The sequence below is a fragment of the Ambystoma mexicanum genome, chromosome 12 (assembly GCF_040938575.1).
Source record: "Ambystoma mexicanum isolate Mex_15411 chromosome 12, UKY_AmexF1_1, whole genome shotgun sequence".
Classification (NCBI taxonomy): Eukaryota; Metazoa; Chordata; class Amphibia; order Caudata; family Ambystomatidae; genus Ambystoma; species Ambystoma mexicanum.
In genome coordinates, this window is record NC_090936.1 from 791,237,804 (window position 1) to 791,261,124 (window position 23,321).

A 23,321-nucleotide genomic window follows, 5' to 3' on the forward strand; every position below is an offset into this window, starting at 1 on the left:
TCGTGCGGAGGTGATGGCCACAAGAAAAGCTGTTTTCCACGATAGAAACTTCAACGGGGCCAAGTGCAGAGGCTCGAACGGAGGTCCCATGAGCTTGGTCAGCACCACGTTGAGCTCCCACGCCGGGGCCGGAGCCTTCACCGGCGGGAACGATCTGAACAGTCCCTTCATGAACTCTTTCACCAGACGATGAGACCACAAGGACGTCCGCCCCGTGGTTCTGGTGTATCGGGAGATCGCAGCAAGATGAATCTTGATGGACGCGTGTGCCAGACCAGCTTTGGCCAGCGTCAGCAGGTACGGCAGTACTTGGGGAGCCGTAATCCGTAGAGGGTTAATCTTCTGTGCGTGGCACCAGACAGAGAACCTCTTCCATTTGTGTCCGTAGCATTTAAGAGTCGAGGACGCCCTGGCCTTTGCAAGAACCTCTCTGCAATCGGCCGGTATGTCGTATCCTCCAAACTCTAGCGCTGCAGGAGCCAGGCCTGCAAGTTCAGCGACTTCGGGTCGTGGTGGAGGATGGCGCCTCCTTCCCTGGAGAGTAGATCCGCGTCCGCCGGCAGCTTGATCGGCGGGGACGCTGACAAGTCCAGAAGGTCCGGGAACCATATCTGCCTCGGCCACGCAGGTGCGACGAGGATCATCCTGCACCGTGACCTCTTGAGCTGGTTGACGAGCCGGATTAGCAGAGGCAAGGGAGGGAACGCGTAGAGGAACAGGCCCTCCCAGGGGAACGAGAAGGCACCGCCCATGCTCCTCGTCTGGGGAAACCTGCTGGCGAACCTCCGGCACTTGGTGTTCGTCGCCGTCGCGAACAGGTCGATCTGGGGTGTGCCCCACCGTCGGAAGAGGCGATCCACCAGATCCTGCCGTAGTTCCCACTCGTGGCACGAGCGCAGCTCCCTGCTGAGTGAGTTGGCGACGGTGTTTTTTATCCCTGCCAGATGAAACGGCACCAGAAAAATCCCTTGGGCGAAGGCCCAATGCCACAGGTCCTGCGCCTCCTTGGACAGCGCTGGGGACCTGGTTCCGCCCTGTTTCCTGATGTAAAACATGGTGGTGGTGTTGTCGGTGAAGATCCTCACCACCTTGCCCTTGAGGGACGGAAGGAAGGACCTGAGGGCCCAAAACACTGCACGGAGCTCCAGGACGTTGATATGCAGGTTTTCGGTGTGCGCTCCCCACCCTTCCAGGGAGGCATCCGTGGTCACAGTCTCCTGGTGGGCTGGGGTCTGGAAGTCCATGCCCGCCGTCAGATGCGCGCGGGTGCCCCACCACCGTATCGCTCGTCGGAAACTCTCGTCGAGCTTGATCCTTTCCTCGAAGCTGCCCGTCGTCTGGATCCAGCGCGCATCCAGGAATTCTTGCAACGGGCGCATCCGGAGCCTGCACATGGGGATGAGGTAGATGCAGGAAGACATCATCCCGAGGAGGGACTTGATGGACCTCACTTTGGCCGCGTCGGCCACCAACATCCGTTGCACCTTGCCCAAGATGGTCCTGGTCCTCTCCTCCGACGGGGAGGCCAGAAGGGACACTGTGTCGAGCCTCGCTCCCAGAAACAGTGCGACTTGCGCGGGCACCAGGTGGGATTTGGCGTAGTTCACGGAGAATCCCAGGTCCGTGAGGAGTTGGACGGTCCTTGCCGTGTGGACCACGGCGAGATCCCTCGTCTTGGCGCGGATGAGCCAGTCGTCCAGGTAGGGGTAGACGTGAATCCCCTCGCGGCGCAGCTGCGCCGCCACCGGTGCGAGGCACTTGGTGAATACCCTGGGTGCCGACCGTAGTCCGAAGGGAAGGGCTTTGAACTGGTAATGACGCCCTTGGACCACGAACCTGAGGAATTTTCGGTGCCCCTTTAGGATGGGAATGTGGAAGTAGGCATCCTCCAAATCCAACGACGATAGGAAGTCTCCTTCCTCCAGTTGACCCAGGACGTGCTGGAGGGTGACCATCCGGAACTTCTGCGCCTTGATGAACTTGTTCAGCCGTCGCAGGTCTAGGATGGGGCGCCATCCTCCCGTCTTCTTCTTCACGAGGAAGTATCGCGAGTAGACTCCGGAGCCCCGAAGCCTCTTTGGGACGAGTTCGATGGCGCCCTTTCTGAGCATCGCCTTTACCTCCAGGAGAAGTTGAGGGACGTGAAGTTCTTTCCTGGCCACGGGGGGGACGCGCGGGCACCTTCTTTGAAACTCGAGCGCGTGGCCCCGGGCCAGGGCGTCCAGCACCCAACGGTCGGTGGAGATGGACTCCCACACGCTGACGAAGCCCGCCAGCCGGCCTCCCACCGGGGTGCTTCGGTGGGGGCCCGACCCCACGGCCGGTTCAATCCTGCTTGGACGCGGCCTTGCCGCCTTGACCTCCTTGGCGACGACGGCGGGGTCCGCTAGACTTGCCTCGTCCTCTGTAGGCCTCTTGCGACGACGAGCGGGCCGCTTGACGGTAGGAAGCGAAACCGCCGCCGGAACCTTTGGAGGCGCCCTTGCCTCCGCCGCTCCGAAAGGGCGTCCGTCGTTGCTGCAGGACTCCAAGGGCCCGGGCCGTCTCAGTATCCGCCTTGATGGCCTGAAGGGAATCGTCCACTGTCTTCCCAAACAGGTTGTTCCCGTCGAAGGGCATGTCCAGGACTCTGGTCTGGACGTCCTGCCGAAAGTCCGTAGCTTTGAGCCATCCACGACGTCGAAGGCAAACGCCGTTGCCCAGCTGGCGGAACCCAGTGTCGGCGATGTCCGTCGCCACGGTGATGGCGTGGTCCGAAGCCACCTCACCTTCCTGCAGGATCTCAAGGGCCTCCGCCCTCTTGTCGTCCGGCAGAAAATCCAGCAGGGGAGCTATCTTGTACCAGAGCTCCCTGTCGTAGCGGGCCACGATAGCCAAGGCGTTGGCCGCTTTAATCGTCGTCGCTGCCGACGAGATGACTCTACGTCCCATAGCATCCAATTTCTTTCCCTCGCCGTCCGGCGGGGAAGTCGATGTGGAGGCCGCACCCCCCCCCGCTTTCTTCCTGGCTGCCGCGGAGACGACGGAGTCCGGGGTAGGCTGCGCACGGAGGCATAGGGGGGCCGTGTCCGGGACCCGGTACTTCTTCTCGTACCGGTCTCTTCTAGCTGGCGTCGTGGAAGGGTTCTTGAGGAGGGAAAGGCCCTCATCCCAAATGTCGTCCAACAGAGGCACTGCGAGGACCGTCTTCCTCTTGGCCTCGCGCCGCTGGTAAAGGAAGCCTTCCTTTTTCTTCTCCTCAGGGCAGAGTTGGAAAAGCTCAGAAGCCCTGGAGATCATGGAGTGGAAAGATCCGATCTCGTCGGGCGGAGAAGCCCTGGTGGGAGGCGACGACGGAAAATCCTCGTCGTATGCCTCGTCGTCCGTACCCGTCGCTGCCGTGTCAGTCCCCGTATCATCCCCTCGGGTGGACGGGGAGGAGGGCTGGACGGGGCGCGACGGTTGAAAAGGAGGTGGTGGATGGATCCTTCTTTTCTTGGTAGGGGGAACACCAGAAGGTCCCGGTTCTGGATCCCCCGACGGGAGAGGTTCCTCCGTCGGTAACGGTAGCCTCGTCCTTATCTCGGAGCATAAGGACTGTATGGCCAACAAAATGGCCGCCGAGTTGTCTTGCGGCGCTGGCAGAGGGGAATCCGACGGGCGAGCAGGGGCCCCGTCGGTATCCTCGACGATGTCGTCGTCGTCGTCACCTGCGTCGGGGTCCATTCCGACGGGCTGGCCTTCTTCCACGCCTAGGCCGTGGCTTAAGACCTCGATCAGCTCCTCTTCTGAGGTTGAGGCCGAATCTACGACGACGCCCTGCCCCCCCTTCTTCTTCCCCACGGAGGGTTTCACGGGGGTCCTATCGATGGGCACAAAGGAAGACTCCCTCCGAGGAGGCAGGGAGATTCTGGGCCCTGAGGTCGCCACCACTGGTGTAGCCCCCACAGGCTGAGCCAGGGCCGCCGCGACCGTTTCGATAGAGGGCTTGGTCGGATGGATCAAGGCCTTCACCACCTTAGGTGCGCTCACCGCCTTATCCTTGAGGGAGGGGGCACTGCCACGCTCCTCCTCTGCCTTAGAGCTCGACCGGGGCCTCTCCAGGAGCTTCGCCGGGTGCTCGGCCTTCCTCTTACCCGACCCAGAGCGTTGGCTCGTGGTTGATGGTGCCGGGGAGGGTGCGCCCTGCCTGGCGCCCGTAGAGCCCGACCGTTCGGCGCTCCCGGTGCCAGCGGACTCGCGGTGCTTGGCCTTATGTTGGGCCCCCGTCGCCGGGGCGCCCTCAAAGGTCTTAGAAGACCGCTCGGATTTCTTCTTCTTCTCGCCAGACGGGCTCTTATCCTCCAGCCAGTTGGCGAGACGTTGATGGCGGTCCTTCATGGTCCGTTCCGACATGTTGCCGCAAAACGCACAGTCCTTCTCCACGTGCGTCTTGTCCTCATGAAGGCAGTAAAGGCAGAAAGAGTGTTCGTCCTCCTTGAAGACGTTCTGCAGCTGGCATCCAGGGCAGACCCTGAACAGCTTTCCGGGCGTCGAGCTCCCCTTCTCCTGGGCCATCTCCGAGACCGGGCCCGAGAAGCTTCTGGAGTCCTCCGAAGTGTAGCTCGACAAAATCTTCACCCTTGAGGGGGCACAGATGAATCCGAAACGGGTCCCCGTTGATCGGATGTAGGATCGGTGGAGCTTGAGGCTCTTTTGACCGAAGAATCGAAGTTTTTGTGAAAAAAGCGCGAAAAATAGCACTAACGCTCGAGAGCAATAGCACGAGGATCCCAACACATGAACGTGCGGTAAAAATCTGAAGATGGCTGCCAGAGGCGGTGCTTAGGTAGAGGGCAGTCATTGGCTGTGGTCAGTATGACGCAGAGACCAGTGATTGGTTATTACTACGAAAGACAGATCAGAAACGAAACTGATACTGGTTTTTTCTTTACCGAGGATTCCCAGCCTGACGACGGGGAATATTCATGAGCATGTGAATCCATGCCAGACCCCATGCTGGAGAAATACAACAGATCAATATCTGGACTGCAATTAATTAAATACAGCGCCTAACACATACCCTGAGGTGCAACGGGAGCCACTGAAATTGTGGTCGCTGGGTGGCGAGCCATTTCCACCCCACCCTCCCCCCCAGCAGTAAGCGGGGTTCACCTAATGGGACACCAGTAGAACTTTGGGGGTGAAGGGGCAGGTGCTTTACCAACACCCAATTGTGTGAAGACAGGGGTCGGCGGCTCCAACTAGACAGTAACTCATCAATCCTGTAAGGGAACGAGGGGGACACCCCACTATGAGCCATCTGGGGACAGCATATGTGAACAATCAGGGAGAACCCAGTGAAGACCCCAGCCCTATGGACGAAACACAGTCAACTGAACACCCGGAGATCGGAGGGTGCGTGACAGCCCAACTCTCTCACAACACCCGCCCTGTTGCCCACCCCAAAAAAAAAAACATTTCCACGTAATCCCATACTACGTGGGAGGACACAGTCCACTCAGGAATTGCACACCGTAATACATGGGACGCATTGAGAAGAAGGGCACGGGGGGAGAAAGACAGGTCCGATGGATACCTTTGCCACCTCCCAGCCACATAGGGCGGCCGAGGAGGCGGCGCAGAACCATGACAAGCAAGGGGAAGATCCCTTGGACCGTCTCTCAACACTGGTCCAGAATGGCTTCATGGCGGTCAACGTCAAACTGGACGATATAGTCGCAACAATTGGGTCCCTCAAAGCCTGACTAGAAAAAGAGAGTGTGCGCATCACAGAAGCGGAGAGCAGGATAAGCACCAATGAAGATACACTATTACACCATGGCCGCGACATAGCCCACCTCCAGACAGAGCTACTCAAAACTCAGAATAAGTGTGAAGATTTAGAGTCAAGATCTCGGAGAAATAATATCCGGATCGTCGGAGTCGCAGAAACGTTCGGCAAGGGCGACATGGAGAGGCAAGTGGAAACCCTTTTGAGGAACATCCTGGGATCAGATTCCTTTTCCGACCATTTCCTTGTGGAGAGGGCTCACCGCACAGCTCCTCAATTACAGAGATAGAGACGTGATACTGAGACTGTCCAGGGAGAAAGGTACCCTACATTTTGAACAAAACAGAATTCACATATATCCAGACTTCTCCGCTAGTATACAGGCACAGAGGCGGTCCTACGAACCAGTCAAGAAACAGCTATGAATCCGTAACATACCATATGCCCTCATCTTCCCAGCGAAATTGAGAATCCAACATGGCGGGAGAGCCCATTTTTATGAAAACCCCACAGAAGTCATGGCATACATTGAAGCATCCATTCCTTTACCACCCAGAGACTGGGGGGGTCGACCAAAACACCAGACCACGACTAAATGAAGAAATACCAGATTCGGCTGACTAACAAGGACACAGCCTCAGGCCCCGCGTGGGGGAAAGAGTCGGGAGGGGATGGGGAGACCTATTACCGGCGGAAGCCGAGATACTCCCACCCAGAGGCAGGAAAACTTTGAAATATGGGTGGACTGAATGAAAACATAATGAACAAAGCCGAGAGCCTCCGTCAGGACGAGCCAAGTGACTGCAACAGGAGACCCTCAGGAAAGCTCCACAGGTTTAAAGGGGATGTTCATTATTGGGCAGCATCGTCAAGTTGGGGGAGATGATGTGGGTGGGGGGCAGAGAAATCATGGGAAGTTCAGCTCAGTTGAGCGGTGTGGGGAAAGGGGTGGGAAGTTCAGGGGTCAGGACTCAGTTGGAGGAGTCCCTCAAGTTAAGAAAAGTGGTGACACTGCAACACATGGTATCCTCCAAAGCAACAGTAAGCCAAGAAGTGCAAAATGGACATACAGGCATGGCTAACCCTGCTAGAACGGCCCGAGGGCTTAAACTGAGACTACTTACATGGAACATACGTGGGCTGAACAACCGAGCCAAGCTGAATAAAGTGGGAGCCTATGTCACTCGCCATCATCCTCAGATTATGTTACAGGAAACGCATGCGCTCCAGAAGGTTAACACCGATTTATTGAAAGGATGGGGTAGGCACAGATACTGTACAGAATACTTTTCAAAGGCACGTGGAGTACTCATCCTCATCCATCCATCCGTTGGGTTTCAAGAGGGGAGAAGTGAAATAGACCTGCTGGGTCGATAAGTCATAGTATGGGGGAGCATTGCAGGGGAGGAACTGATTTTGGTGAACACATATGGTCCAAATGTGGACGACCCTGATTTCTATACAAATGCAATACATGAGGTTGGTATATGTGGCCACGAGCGAATACTGTGGGGAGGCGATTTCAATACTATATTTGACACTAACTTGGATCGATCCACCTCCGCGTGCAGGAATCCCACAAAAACAGCTGACACTGAAAATAATTATGACACAATTGCTGTTAGTAGATGCCTGGAGAACACTGCACCCCCAAAAAAGATAGTATTCCTTTTACTCCTCTGTGCATGTACGGAGTCCCGCATTGATTACTGGCTGGTGTCTGCGTCACTCATGTGTAATGTTGTTAGCAGCGAAATATATCCCTGCACCCTTTCAGATCACTCCCCCCATATTGTTAGATATGACACTGGGTGGCCCTGGACCCCTGGTCGGTAGATGGAGAATGCCCCCCAAAATCCTCGGGGACCCTGCGGTGGTGGAGGAATTGCACACTGAGGTCGAATTTTTCCTTGAAACCAATAAGGGCTCAGTAAATAGCCCCGCTATTCTGTGGGAGACATTTAAGGCATGGGTGAGAGGTATCCTAATCTCCAAATCCACGGGACTATTGAGGGGGGTCAGGGTGGAACTGACGGAGGTGGAGAAACGACTTGGGGAGTTGGAGCAACAATATACTTCTTTACACGAAGAAAGCACCCTTGCAGAAATAAATAGCAAATTACAAGAATTCAATAAATTGGCTACCAGGGAACTGTTGTATATGGCCACCCCGGTAAGGGCACGGCGATATGGTGAGGGGAATAAGGCGGGACGCACCCTAGCTAACCTACTAAAATTTGAAAGATACCACACTCCAATTGCTGGTGTAATAGCGAGAGACGGCACAATAACAACAAGCAAAGAGGGTATTAATAAAGAATTCTCCCATTTTTATACAGAACTATACGCTAACCATGACTCAAAAACACCAAACGAAATTGGGGAATATTTGGACACAATCACGCTCCCGAGAATCTTATCAGAAAACAAGCTATTGTTAGACCAGCCCCTCACAATTGAAGAAATAAAGGAAGCAATTAAATCACTAGCCAATGGCAAAGCCCCTGGTTCAGACGGGCTGGGGATTGAACTGTATAAGGAGCTCAGCGAGGAGCTTGCCCCGATACTGCTGTCTGTGTGGGAGGAGGCCATAGAGGTAGGGACGCTCCCAGCGTCCATGAGAGAGGCCATTATCACAGTACTCCCCAAACCTAGACAACCCCCCAATGAGATGTCCTTGTACCGGCCCCTGTCCCTCATAAATTGTGACGCAAAAATATTTGCAAAGATCCTGGCCGCCAGACTCCTGCCACACATGCCAGTGCTGATACACCCGGACCAATACGGGTTTATCCCGACTAGATCGACAGCACTCAATTTACGTAGGCTGTTTGGGGTAATGGCCCAGATTAAGTCGGAGGCCCAGGCAGTAGCGGTGTCTCTAGATGCCGAAAAGGCGTTTGACTCTGTATCATGGCAGTACCTATTCATGGTGCTTGAAAAATTTGGGCTAGGTCCATACTTTCTGAAATGTTTCAAGGTACTATACACCAACCCGGGAGCTAGGGTGTTGACCAACTGCACCGTGTCGGAATGGTTCGAGCTGGGGAGGGGTACGAGACAGGGTTGCCCTTTCTCCCCCCCATACTATTCGCTCTGACAATGTAACCAGCTGCAGCAACTATTAGAGAACATCAGGGACAGAGGGGGATACGGATGGCAGGCTTGACCCAATCTATATCCCTATATGCAGACGATGCCCTATTATACATTCGGGAACCAGACATGCATCTGGGTCCAGCGTTGGAAGCAATGTACAAATTCACAGAATACTCGGGGTCTAAAATTAACCATGCTAAATCTGAAATCTTTCCCCTGACCCAGGCTACTAGATGTCCAAACAACACACACGGCCTGAAGTGGTCCCCAGATAAGATACTTGGGGGCAATTGTGTCAGGAGATAAAACATCCCTACTTTTGAATAACCACAAATCTTTATTGAGTATGATTGCCACTAAACTCCGTTTCTGGGCTAAACTTCCCATCTCACTTATTGGTCAGGTAGCTATACTAAAAATGGTCATTCTCCTGAAACTACTGTACATATTTACTAATATATCGGCCTGGCCTGGAAGGCGCTTCTTTGACACGCTTAGATCTATGGCGGTGGAGTTTGTCTGGTGCGGGGGGATGGCCAGGATGAAGTGGGAAAAAATGGTGGAACCATACAGCAAAGGTGGAATAGCTGCTCCAGTTTTCGAACTATATTATCTAGTTGCACAGGCCCAGTTTGTTGAGCACTGGTACGATGAGCAAGACACATCACCCCACATCTGTTTAGAAAAACATTCTGCACGCCCAACCGATAGGTCGGTCATCTCCAAAAGAAAACAGAGATGAGTGCCCATTCGATCCAGTCAGTACAACGGTGCAGGCCTGGTACAGGCTCTACCGTAGGCTTGGAGTACAGACACCTTATTATGCGGAAGCCCCGTTCTGGAACTTCCCCGGCATAACACCCACATATGTTCCAGGCATACAAAACAAATGGGACCCGGAGGAGGAATTTAAAATTAGAGACATATTCCCCAATGGTAAGTTTATAACGCTGGAAGAATTTAAAACCGGGATGGGAAGTGACCAATTGATGGTATTACAATATCATAGAATGAGAATGGCTTTTAAGGCCAGATGGCCAATGTTCCCTGATGAACCCCCACCACACCCGTGTCTATTGGCCCTGTCAACCCGATCGGGAACAAGTGTTTCAGGGCTATATGCGGCCGTGCAGGCTAATGCCCCAACGGTAAATAAAATCAAGGCCTCCTGGGAAGCAGATCTGGGAGAAAGCATAGACGATAGAACCTGGGCGAGGTACTGTGAATTGACCAAGAAAGTGTCCATGAATGCAGGCCTCAGGCTGATCCAATTTAAGATATTGAACAAACTGCACTATACCCCCAAAAAAGTTGCTAAGTTTACAAATAATGGTCCCGGTATCTGTCAGAAATGTGGAACTGAACAGGCTGATTCGATACACATGTATTGGAGCTGCCCTAACGTGCAAGTATTCTGGGGAAAGGTAGCTAGCATTTTGGGGGAAGTTACTCAGATACCAGCAGACCTCACACCACAAAGATACCGGTTTGGGGATATTGGAAAACAGTCGGAGGTGACAAAAAGACTAACATTGCATGCGCAGTGGCCAAAAAGTGCATTCTGTTAAAATGGAAGAGCACACAGACACCACAAGTGAGCTACTTCCTTAAAGAATTGATATATGCCAATAAATGTGAGGAACAATATGTAATGTCACTCCCAAACACATGTAAACCAAAGGACATTTGGGCCCCGCTTAGAATATATTTATGCGAAGCAGACTCAGCCAGGTAGGACCCGATGAAGGGTCGAGTCAGTAATACTGTGTATTCTGTTGTAAAAAACTGAACTGAATGTTGCTGTTTCTGAGACATACAATGTGTGATGTTCTTGCAATGTTGTGCACCGCGAGCATTAAAAAAACGCATTCTCTTTAAAAACTTGGCCATTACACACAAGTGCCTGTCACTTAATGCCCCCCCCCCCCATCTATCGGGAAGAAATCATCATCCTCAACTCCTCATCCCGACCCACTAGAGCTCAACCCTCTAACTAAATCTATGTCCCCTCCTTCAAGTGGTCAAAGGCAGGAGGCTCCAGCTTTCAACACTTAGCTCCTAAAAACTGGAATGCCCTCCCCATGGCACTCAGAAATGAAAAATCCTACACAGTCTTCCGCAAAATGTTAAAAACCAAACTGTTCAACTAATCATATCATTGTTCTGCAATCTGTATTTGCAACACTCTCACAGGACCGTTATGCTGTTCCTCTGTAACCATTAAACACGCATCCTTCCTACGGATGTCAATTCTGTTTTCGCATTTTGGCTCCTCTTATGCAAGTATGTACTAAGCAAGCATTCTGTAACAACGCCACAATGCCCCAGGGTCGCTGTGTGCTATATACATTTAAATAAATATCTTGGCCTTAGCCAAGCCAGCCTTGAATGAGGGTTGCTTGTGGGTCGGCAGGTCTGGGAGTAAGTTAGCAATTTCCCGCCACCACAGCTTTTGATTTGCTTTGGCAAATATGGCGGCACCATTGGCGTGCCTGAGATGAAGTCCCACGTTAGAGTACACCTTTTTGCTGTATGCCTCTAGGACCTTCTCTTCCTTACCCTGCCCAACGGCACTGATATGGATGTGTTTGCACAAGATGCTTGGGGTTTGGCATAAATGGATGCCGCTACGATAAGAGATAACAGAGGCTGAGGGCGCACAGACCAGAGTAGAGCGTCGCCCTCCTCTTGCTTATACTTGGCATCAAGCTTTTTGTTGACTGGTTGTGTGGAGTGTGGCCTGGTCCATCCCTTTCTAGCCAGTGTAAGGACACCAAGGTTAACAATAAAGACGACAGACACAAGTGATCACAGTTCAAGGGTGTTTATTGAACTTCAAAAAGGGTTTGGAAAACACCCATCTAATCCTAAATCTAAAGATAGGAGCAAGCTACGACCAACAAATAATAACGCAGTCCTAGTCAAGTTTATCAAAATAAATAGGCCTATACTAATAACCCTTTTGCCAATCCTTACCTATAAATGCAAATGGTGTGGGAAGCAATGTTATGCAAAAGAAAAGTGCTCAAGAAATGATATGTCAGGATATTCAAGCCGTTGGCTTCCCTTCCCTACTCTTTCAGCACGGGACAGGGTGGTACACTCAAGCTTAACACACTCTTTGGCTTCACTGACACCAGGATGCAGTTCAAAACTCAGTATCAGGGCCTTCTGAGTCTCTTTGTCATTCAAAGTCTCTTATTTCAGAGGGCCTGATGCAACAAACATTCAAAAGTTCCTTTCTCCTCGGAATTCTCATGTACAACTTCGTGGGTGATTTTTCAATTCACCCCGGGGACCGCTCTGCTAGGCTCAGACCCACTTTCTTTACTTTTCTTTATTTCAGAAATCAAAGTCTTTCGACTCTGCGTGGGATTTTGCGCAACCCATCACAGGACCACTTTGATTCACAATTACTAGCTTACTTCTTGTTATGCTCTCTTTCTCACTTTCACTTTGCCAATTCTCAACTGGATACCTTACAGAGACTTTCGGCTGAGCACACGCGCGGTGCCGGACCGCTCTGTCAAGGGCAGTGCATCTTTCTTTAAAAGTTCAATCACTCATCAGCAGTTCAACTTTACTCAGGCTTACCTCAGTCGGTCTCAAGTCTGTCTTGGTTTCAACAGTTAATTTTAGACACCTTCCATCACAATTCCCCTTTCTCGTTCTCCGTCGCTGTTTTCTAGAACTACAGGTTCCACAATGCAACAGTCACCCGTTACGAAAATTACTTGAAATGTCACAAACCAGGCTCTCTCCCATGAGCTCACTGGTTGTCTTGGCCTTCCTTCTTATGAATCTTTGCCTTAGGTCGGGCCCTCCGGTGCCGGCCTTGCTCCTTCCCAACTCAGTCGTTCACCAGGGAGGGAACTGGGCAGGCACCCGTGGCAGGAGAAAACACAGTTCTATGTAGGGGTGGCGAGGGGACGAAGGGTTTGGAAGCCTTCACTCACCGCCTCCAACTCCTCTGTCTAGCAGACCTTGCCGGGCTCCCCATTCGTCCCTCCACTAGTCAGTCCTGGGCGGAAAAGGATTTGGGGTTTTGCTCTCTGCTCCCTTTCTTGTCTCACCTTCTCTTCCGGGATCGCAGACTGCCAACACTTAGGGATCCTCTGCAGGTCTCAGTCGTGTAGCCTCCCTGTACCAGTGCTGGATCTGGTCCACTGCCTTCTTCTAGTGCTTGGGCTTCCAGTAGGGACCCTCTGCCGGACTCAGCCTTGCAACCTCCCTCCTGGTGTCCCAAGAGCAACTGACTTTTCTTGCCCAGCAGCCTTCCTTTATACACCTGAAAGATGTTAACAGGCTGCAGGTGTTGGGTATGCCTGGCTTTGCTCGACTCCTTAGCGGGACAGCCTACTGTCAATGTGTGATAGTCTGTTTTCTGTTTCCTATGGGGTTTTTCCTTGGTAATCCTTATACACTTAGCCCCTCTCCTCTTTGTCTCAGTCTTTGGGTATTTCAATAGGGGAATGGTATTATGGGAACAGTGGTGTTCTACAAAAAAAGGATAAAGATGTTGTAGATTTTAGTCAGGAAAAGGGGTTTCAATGCAGGGTTGTTGAAAAGTGGGTTTCGAGGAAAAAGGGGTAAATCTCATGTTGGAATTTAGAGATGGTCTTTGGATTCCCTGATGGTTTTGCATTTTTTCTTACAGAAAGGTACTGGGTATGATGGGACTCTTGACAATATGCCACGACAACTGAGGGGATGTCGGGTAGGGGTGTATCGGAACGGGAGGCATACCATGTCTCGCCCGAGGGTGACCCCAAGGACCCCCCCACCCAGGTGATCCTCCCTCGCTCGTCCGCCCCGGATCTAGCGTATGCACAGTGTGGACTTCCTCCAAGACTCCTGCTTCCGGCTGCTCTTTCTGGGGCTGGGGAATGCCCAGGTACTAGACCAGGCCGGCAAATATGTTATAAAGCGCTCTTGCAGAGGAAGCTCTTGCTCTTCTTTGTCTGTGTCTTATTGATCCCCTGTGTCTGGAGGGTCTGCGGGGTCCACTGGCGGTGTGCTACTGGCAGCCGACAGAAGAGTGGCGGCTGGAGGCAGAGGCAATGCTGAGCCAACAGGCATGGCCGGTGGTGGAGTAAGTCCAGTGAGTGATGCTGTGGTTGTACTGGCGCTGGGTGTGGTGGGAACATGTAAGGGATCATATCCTGGATGATACCCTTAAGAAAGCTTCCCATCTGTGGGGACCGCATTAGTGCAAGGAACTTATTGAAAAAGCGCTTGTTGCAGGCTGGTTGAGTGCATTCCTGCACCGGCACCAGAGTAGGCCGAGTCATGTACGCTTGCCGTCTACCCCCGCTGTGCCTGTCGTGCGTTTATGAGGCCTTTATGTAGCGCAATTGCTCCACTGTGACCTGTGGCGTAGTTACCGGAAACCATTCTGCCTTTGGCAGTGGTAAGCCGCCTTTGGGATTAGCTGGATTGGCGTGCTTCTGACCTGGATGCCATTTTGACCACGTGGTCTGCCATTTTGTCCGGCCCTGCTCCACGTGCTTCTGTGGTAGTACTGAGCCTGGGTTCGGCCTGTTTGCTTGTACGCATAGGCTTGGCCCCCCGCTGCACCTCAGGCATCGGCCTGGTAGGCTTTTGGTCCTCAGCCATGAAGTGCTGTGTATAGGTGCCCCCTCAGCCCTGGGCCTGGTGATAGAGCAGTGCCACTCGGGACGTGTCCCAGTGTTTAAGCCGCTTGGCTCCTTGGCGACAGGACCGGGAGGGTTTGTAGACCCCTCAGCAGTTAGGCTGGTAGCTACCTTAGCCTTGGTACCCTTCTTGTCGGTAACAGAGCCTGATTGGCCCCTCTCGCTGGTGGACTTCCCTGCCTTGCCTTTGAGGGGTGCTTTAGAAAATAATATACTTGCCTTCTTGGTTTTCCTTCTCACGTACTCCTTTATGTGGTCTGGTGGAGACCTGGCAAACAGCTCCCTTCACTGCGCCAGCTGATTCTTCAGGGACCAGGGAACAAGTGCGTCGCACGCAGACCAGCCTTCCCATCCGTGGTCTTCACCAAGGCACCGGAGGCAGAGGGCATGCTGGTCCGAAGTGGGAAATGAACCATTGCAAAACAGGCAACTACTGAAGCCCACTGCGGCAGACATGTGCCAGGGACAGGCTGGGCACTAGTGGATGGGGTCCTGTAAAAATTAAAGTATAGGTAAAGCCTAGAAAATGTTAATAAAAGGGGGGAAACGTGTGGAATTACGGGCCAAAACAACAATCACAAGCGCTGGTCAAGTCAGTCCACTCCTGTCAAAGCAGAAAAGAGGACTGAGGTATGGGGCTTGTGGACAGGGTCAAGGGAGCACATGCTTCCGGGGCCACGGACCCGCATGCAACTAAATTTAAAGGGAAAGACCATTTTTTCTGGTAAAAAAAGATTCAGTTCCCGTCCCTAGCGAGGGACATCGATGCAGGATGGAGGATGTAGGAAAGGGGATGGGACGTAGCAGTAAGGTGTTTGAGCATTGTGAGTTGGTGTCGTGGTTGTGCGTTTGGCCATAAAAATAATGAGAAGAGGGTTCACTTCTCCCACCAGTGAAAACACGCATCTGACAGTATGCCATAAGGGTCTGGGGCATCAGAGGGTCTTCCTCATAGAAAAGGGTCCTGGGTATAAGGGGATCTTCTTCATGGGCAAGTGGGAGATACCAGATCTCATCCAGTGAAGTCATGACATCGCCCTGGTAGCTGTCTCCTCTCATGTGGTCCTCCCTCATGAACCCACCCCCAGGGGCAGAATAGGGTGCCGGTTGCATTCCCCTGGCCACATGGGAGGAGGTCACTGTCGGGGAATCCTTGACTCCACTTTTTTTTTACTTTTATTACTTTTATTTAACTTTGCACAGAGTCATCATATTACCGCATTTCCAGTTACAACATACAATGTTATAATTATACAGGTAAGTAGTTTGACAGGTACTATTTAGCATCCATCATAGCATTTCGACTTGGCGGTCTTCAGTCTCACTCCTACCAAGAAGATATTGTCTAAATCCACCCCATATGTCTTTCGGCCGGTGCATTGGAGTAAACTGGAATACACTTCTTCATTTTCATTCGCCCAGGTCATGTCACCCATCCACTCTCGCAATGTAGGGGGAACCCTGCTCTTCCAGCACATGATATAGATGAGGAATCCGTGGGAGGAATAGGTCCATTAAAATGGGCTTCCCACAGTAATTGCAGGCAATAATACCAAGCCACAGTTTTTGGAGAATGCAGACAAAAACTGAGGTGATGGGGTGCAGTCAGCTCCATGTATAAAACCTCCATATCAGATTCGGAATAATGGACACTGACTAACAACGTAAAGCAGAGCTTTACTGGACCTCGTTGTCGTTTAAATATTTTCTCAAGGCACACTTGTTTTTGGGAGGACATTTCTAATTTGAAAAATCTATGGGAGGAATCAATTGAAAGCCCAGAATTTGATGTTCAATAACGATTGTCAGGCCTTCGCAGTTATGTTTCCTAAATGTCCGAAATTTGTTTAGGATTTTATACAATTATCAGGATTGTATACAATTATCACTCAGCTCTACCAGTAAGATTGCTTTTAGATTGGAATTACCAAATTCCTCACTGTCACCACAAAGAGTAATTTGACTGCTATTCCTTTCATTTTGAACAGTTACAATCTTTTGTTTTGTATCCCATTTCTGTAATCAATTGCCTAGTAAATAATCATTTTATTCCAATACCTTTGGTGTTTTGTGCATGCAATAGAGAGAAAATGGATATAGAGGACTAGTAACTATTAAACCTAACCAAGTGCCCTTTTTTCATACCTCTGGTGGCAATAGCAAGAGCCTCCCCCCAACCTCTCCCAACAGTACTTTGGCTCTGCCACAAGTAGATTGGGTTTGAGACACCATGGTGTCACTTACATATTGAACAATGGTTCTCTCTTGTGGATCCTTTCCTGCGGCGCAATTAGCATGTGTTATTATTCTGCTTGATGACAGTAGTACTCCAAGATAGTGACTCTTTAGAAAGAGTCATGCTGAAAAACAGGGGGTAAGGTTTATACTTTGTTTATTCGGTTGGGAGAGTTGAACCTATGTAATATGTGATTCTGCAAACATTGAAGATAGATTTCCACTATTTGTGGTGCAAATTTTGTATCGCAGCTATGCTCCTTACACAAAGTAAAGATATCCAACAAATATATGAAGTTAAGAAACTTACCCTTTTTTCCATTTCTAATAATGACCTGTCTGCAAACCTTTCTTGTCTCTTAAAAAAAAAAAAAGAAAGTTCATATTTATTTTTGATTAAATGGTATTAAGACTAATACATCATTTATACAGCTACAATTTATGGAAAGAGCTCTAATTGCTCTAAGCATTTTATTGTAAAAGAGGAGAACTAAGATGCAGGGAAAAAAATAAAACAAAAACAATAAGAATGAAACAAAAGCAAACCAAGAATAACAAACTAGCAAGAAAACAAGATGAGGTGAGCAGTAGCTAGATCACAAAATGACGGCACAAAGTCAGTCAAAGTCTATTCAGGTAACAAGCTACTTATTAAATGAAATGGCCCAATTCCCCAACTATAGACTGATTACAAACGCTTGAGAATAGCCAACTACCAGGAACACCTATTTCCTGGGTAAAACACAATCAGATTAAATGGCATTTGAAAGAGGAGATTCATGTTGGATTAATATCACTAGAGAACAGGGTCTGAGCAAAGTGCCCATCATTCAACATGTGATAACCACAATGTTCTTGTGTTACTTGTTGACGTTATGTCAGTTAAGAAAAGATTAATTAGGTTGGTACATTCAACCAAAAGAAAAAGAAAAAGAGCCCTGTGTCCTCAGTTCCACCCATTTCCCCTAGCACTTGGATGTTGAGGGACCGTGAAACCGATGTACTAGCAGGGCAACAAGGAATCCGTGGGAGGAAGATCCATCAGAAAGAACATTACTGAGAGTGTCAGTCCAGAAAAAGTAGATACCTCTCAATAACGGAGGCAATGTATTTTGTTGGCCGAAGACCAACCGCCTCATGTGTTTGGTATAAGAAATACAGTTCCATAAGCTTGACTAAAGTGCAGCCATTTTGATGCTATAGAAATTGCCATTTTGTTTTTAACTTTCGCCTCTTGCCTTCTGTTAAAACTGCTTTGCTGAAAGCTCATTCTGCTCCACTATTACATTATTGTTCATGTACAGAGCAAGGCCACGAGATACTTGTTGAAACATAACGCTGGCTATCCAGACAGCAATGCCCGGTCCCCTCCCTCACAAATCCTTGGAAGTAAGCAACAAGGCATTTAATCATTACACAGGTGCTAGCTAGTCTCGCTCATGCTGTAGAAATGGTAGAAAAGAACAATGAATGGCTTGAATTATGTTCTTCTTTGCGGCCCCCCTTCCTTGAACCCTGGAGAGCGAGTTGACCCCTAGCACACGAATAGAAACTAGGAGATAGCGAGGCCTGGAATGTGCGTCTCCCCTGCACGCGGCTTGCTTGCAAGAACAGAAGCAATATGTTCTCTAAAACAAAGAATTGTGTCTGCAGGCTCATGAAATTTCAAACTGTTGCTAAAATGAATGTCTGAAGGTGTCATACTCATCACAATTGTCAATCATCGAACCCAATTCAAAGGAAATACATTATGGGCGGTATTGAATATGTCACAGCTGATTGTGAGATGCCCATTTTGTATATATGTAACTGTTGTACAATGTTCGCTCTCTTGCGTCCCTCTGGGTCTGGAGACACACGTCGCGGGGCGTGAGAGCCAGTTGGCCAACTGAGACTATTTGCTTTGCAATAAACCCTAGCTTTTGGGAATACAACCTCGTGTCTGGCATATCAGTTCGTGTGTGGTGATTTTGCCTTGTTTCCATACGCGAGAGTCCCCTAGGGGCCACATCAAGAGGGTAAGTAATATGTTCTTCTAATGGATTCCTTCCTCCCATGGATTCGTCACCTATCAGACTCCCAAACCAGTACGAAGATTTGGAGGAGGGAGGAGAGCAAAAACACAACTTAGACCAGAAAACTCTGGAGGGCCACTCCAACCAAAACGGATCCAATAGAGCCATCACGGAATCCCCGACTGTGACATCCTCCCTTGTGGCCAGGGGACAGCAGCCGCTACCCGATCCTGACATTGTGGACGACTATTAGGGATGAACACATGGAGGGAGACAACCACCGGGGAGATGCAGAGCAGGAGAAGACGTTAGCTCCTATCCAGAAGCTCAAACGTGGAAATCACCCACCAGTGTGGGGCAGCAGAGAAGGTAACCAAATCAGAAGGAGAAAATGCTTTGCGAGAAACAGAAGTCCTGTGGAGCGGTTGGGACCTGAGAGAGATGTCCCGAGCGCTCTGCAGCTTGCTGAGACAGCATTGTCCATTCTGGAATAATAATAATGCAAATTATTATTATTATTATTGGGACCTGAAGGGAAGCAGGCGTGTGACCGCAGAGATGCGAAAAAAACGAGAGGATGTCTGCACACCCCAGTGTGGTAAGCCGGTGAAAGCAACACTCTGCAGAAGCGCGGACCGGAGACGCTGGAGAAAACCGGCAAGTCTGCCCAAAGCCAGAGGGGATCCCCGTGTGTTTCGGCGACCGCGCCAACAGCAATTTGAAAGTGAAACCATTGTTAAAGCCAAATGAAGATTGTTTGAACACAGAAAAGGCAAACCCTGAGTGAGCTATGGGTGCATGAAATGCAAGTGTGGGGCACATTTTGAACAACCTTTACTCAGAGAAATACATACCGTATTGGTGATACAGAGAAACTGTAAAATATATGAGAAGCCCTGGCAAAGCAAAACACCATGCAATTGAAATGTATAAGAAGTCCTGGCAGGATAGTGCACCAGGCAGTGGAATTGCATAGAGTGTGCTGGCAAGCGAGTGTACCAGGCAATTTGCAAATCTTCCAGAGATGTTAAAGAAAGTCAGTATTTTATAAACCTATGAGAAATGTATGTTAAAGAAAGACTGTTACAGAATTTACAGGAACCTTGTGAATTGTAACGGTTTATTGAGAAGCCACACTCAACACAGGGAGTTCCTTCCCTCCCCCACTCAAGGTGCGACGCAACAAACTGATTAACAGATTCTTTTATTCAGCCCTACTTCAGACACATAACATGCCCCTTAGACCCCCCCCAAACCCCAGAGCGAAAAAATGAGCCAAGAACCAGGCCGGTGTACAGGAAATATATTTGTATTTATTTGAATTAAAAGTAATACAAATCATACTGAACTCATGCGCCCCCTTCTTTGTGACTCACCATTAACTTCTTGTTACACAAATGAATGACTTTTTTTTAAATGTGTGTGTTATACAGCCGACATGCAGTTTTTTTTTACTTTTATTACTTTTATTTAACTTTGCACAGAGTCATCATATTACCGCATTTCCAGTTACAACATACAATGTTATAGTTATACAGGTAAGTAGTTTGACAGGTACTATTTAGCATCCATCATAGCATTTCGACTTGGCGGTCTTCAGTCTCACTCCTACCAAGAAGATATTGTCTAAATCCACCCCATATGTCTTTCGGCCGGTGTATTGGAGAGAGTAAACTGGAATACACTTCTTCATTTTCATTCGCCCAGGTCATGTCACCCATCCACTCTCGCAATGTAGGGGGAACCCTGCTCTTCCAGCATATCAATATGGCTCGCTTGGCTAGAAGGAGGCCAGGGTTTAGGAGTCTGTGGGGGATTGCTTTCATGTTGCCTACACAACTCGGCAAGCAGAGTCTGAGTTAACACATCATGGGAAGATCTACCATTTTATCCAGTGCCCTGCATAAGTCTGCCCAATATTCTATAAGTGCACCACATGACCACAACATATGCAAAGTATCTGCGTCCTCGCTCCCGCATCTTGGACAACTCCCTTCTGTTGTGGGATACATTCTCTTGGGGTGAGATTGTTAGGCAGAATCCTGTGAAGTTCCCTTAGGGAGCACTACAGAAGATTAAGACTACAGGTATGAGCAATAAATCCCCTTTGGAATCAGTCCGTACCACAAAGATTTAGTTGGTAGCTGTGGCTAAGCAGTCAGACTTATCGCAAGAGGGAGATGAGCAGTATTCAGGGTTTACACAATAGGACTCCAATACTAGGGTACAAGGAAACACTGACCAAAGCTTTGTATTAAAAAACATATCTATATGTATTACACACTTCCAATTCAACGCAATCACAGTTATAAAAGCAAGTTAAAATCAGTCAAGAAAAGTATACACAACTCCCTAGTTAAATTGTAGACAAGTTTGAGCAAGAGTGAAAACTGAGCAAAACGGCACAGTGAAAACCAAACACAAATGGCACTATCAATTTCTCACAAGGGAGGGAAAACACAAGTTATACAGAAATATCGTCTTACACACACCAACAACACTTCCCATAAGTTTGTGAACAAGTTTAGGCAAGGCAGCACTTTAGTTTGTATACTACTTAAATAAAAACCGAGCAAAATGGCACTTCACAAGTTTTAAAAGTGGGAAGAAGGTGGTTATAAGAAGTGGGTGCACCAACACAGTTCTAGTTGAGAAGCAATATAGGGAAGGCAGTTCTAACAAATTCAGCCAGAGTCAATGGTACAGGGCAAAGGGCCCAGGAGTAAAATGTTCTTGTAGCTGCAGTCAAGTCTTTGTTAAACGATTCGAAAAGGTGGATGCAGAAGGTGAAAGACAATGTTAGAAGATCGCGGCAGCCAACCCAACAGGTAGGTAAAGGATTTAAAACACCATTAGGGCTACCAACGAAAAAGGCCGGCCTGGCAGAACAAAGTACCTTAAAATGAAGAAGAGGCTCCTGCGGTGGCGGTTGTTCCTGGAAGTTCCTGCAGTTCGGGAGATCCAGCAGAGGAAGAGAGGCTCTCGTCGTGGACGAAGGTTTGAGTTACTGCACTGCCCAGGGATAAAACCAGCTGCAGTGCTGCCCAACGAATAAAAGGTATGCTCCTTTAAATCGCTGTCCGGGTGGACGGGTGCCTGGCTATCTGGTCTCCGAGTACAGGTTACTGGCGATTCGACCAAGGCAGGTCCAGGAAGGCGATTAGCAAACTGGTTGGCCCCACCAGCTCAAGGGAAGAATGCTCTTGCAGACGAAGGTCTTCTCTCGTCGTCGTCGTGTGGAGAAAACTGGTGAGACGCTGCAGCAGGGCTTCACCGGTGGTTCAGTTGTTGCAGATGTCTTTGGCTTCTCTCCTCTTCGGCTTCTTAGTTCCAGTGGCGATATCCTGCTCTTCCCGTCCTCAGGACCCTGCTTTTATGCGAAAAGATCCCCATTCATACAGCCTAGCTGTCACTCACAGTGTGGAGTGGTCATCCAGGAGGGAGACCTTCCAATCAGGGCAGAGAGCGACATGGGTTGCTGAGGCAACCCTGTCCAGGGGTCCTACTCACCCTCCCACACAATGGATCCACCTCAGACTCAGTGGCGCCGAAAGGAGGGCTTCTTGGTAGAAGCCCGCCAAAAGGACAAATAAAGGATCCCGACCTGGGTTAGGAGTTTAGAGAAAGACACAAGAAAGAATTTATATAAAAGTTCTGGCAAATAAAATCTACCGGAGTAAAGTTAATATAAAAATAAACCAGCGGTATGTTAGAGGCTGTCAGTGAATGTGGTACCTTCAAACAAGGAACAAGTTACTTACCTGTAACTGTTGTTCTCCAGCATGGGTCTGGCATGGATTCACATGCTCATGAATATTCCCCGTCGTCAGGCTGGGAATCCTCGGTAAAGAAAAAACCAGTATCAGTTTCGTTTCTGATCTGTCTTTCGTAGTAGTAACCAATCACTGGTCTCTGCGTCATACTGACCACAGCCAATGACTGCCCTCTACCTTAGCACCGCCTCTGGCAGCCATCTTCAGATTTGGTAGCACGTGAAGTGGCAGTATGACCAAGTGAAGAGCCGCAGAGGGGTAGGAGGGAGGGTTCGCATGTGAATCCATGCCAGACCCATGCTGGAGAACAACAGTTACAGGTAAGTAACTTGTTCCTTCTCCAGCATGGGGTCTGGCATGGATTCACATGCTCATGAATAAAGAATACATAGCAGTACACACATGCACAACCACGGGAGGTGGCAAAGGCTCAACATTAAGCATTACATCAAACTCAACATTAAGCATCTTACCTCCTCACCAGGCTCACCTCAGGCGAACAGGTTGCGCAGCACTGCTTGGCCGACCCTGGACTCCTCCCTGGAATCCCGGTCGACGCAGTAGAATTTCGTGAAGGTGTGCGTCGACCTCCACGTAGCAGCCCTGCATATGTCCAGCAGGGGCACACCAAATAGGAACGCCGTGGTAGCTGCGATCGCTCTGGTGGAATGGGCTCTCGGACGGCCAGGCAGCGGTCGGTTTGCCAACCGGTGACAGTACATGATACAGCCGGAGAGCCATCTGGAAATGGAAGCCTTCGAGAGAGCCTTCCCCTGATTGACAGGTCCAAAAT

At 49.9% G+C, this 23,321-nt stretch overlaps 1 protein-coding gene across 3 annotated transcripts in view; it reads right to left on the reverse strand.

The window, feature by feature from the left end:
- The window catches only part of PPP1R12A (protein phosphatase 1 regulatory subunit 12A), a 2,468,713-nt gene that overhangs the window by 194,835 nt on the left and 2,250,557 nt on the right, over positions 1-23,321 (reverse strand). For all 3 annotated transcript variants that reach the window (XM_069629290.1, XM_069629288.1, XM_069629289.1), the window contains one exon: positions 17,051-17,098. In XM_069629290.1, coding sequence (XP_069485391.1) covers positions 17,051-17,098 — 48 coding nt within the window. The remainder of the gene's footprint in view (positions 1-17,050; positions 17,099-23,321) is intronic.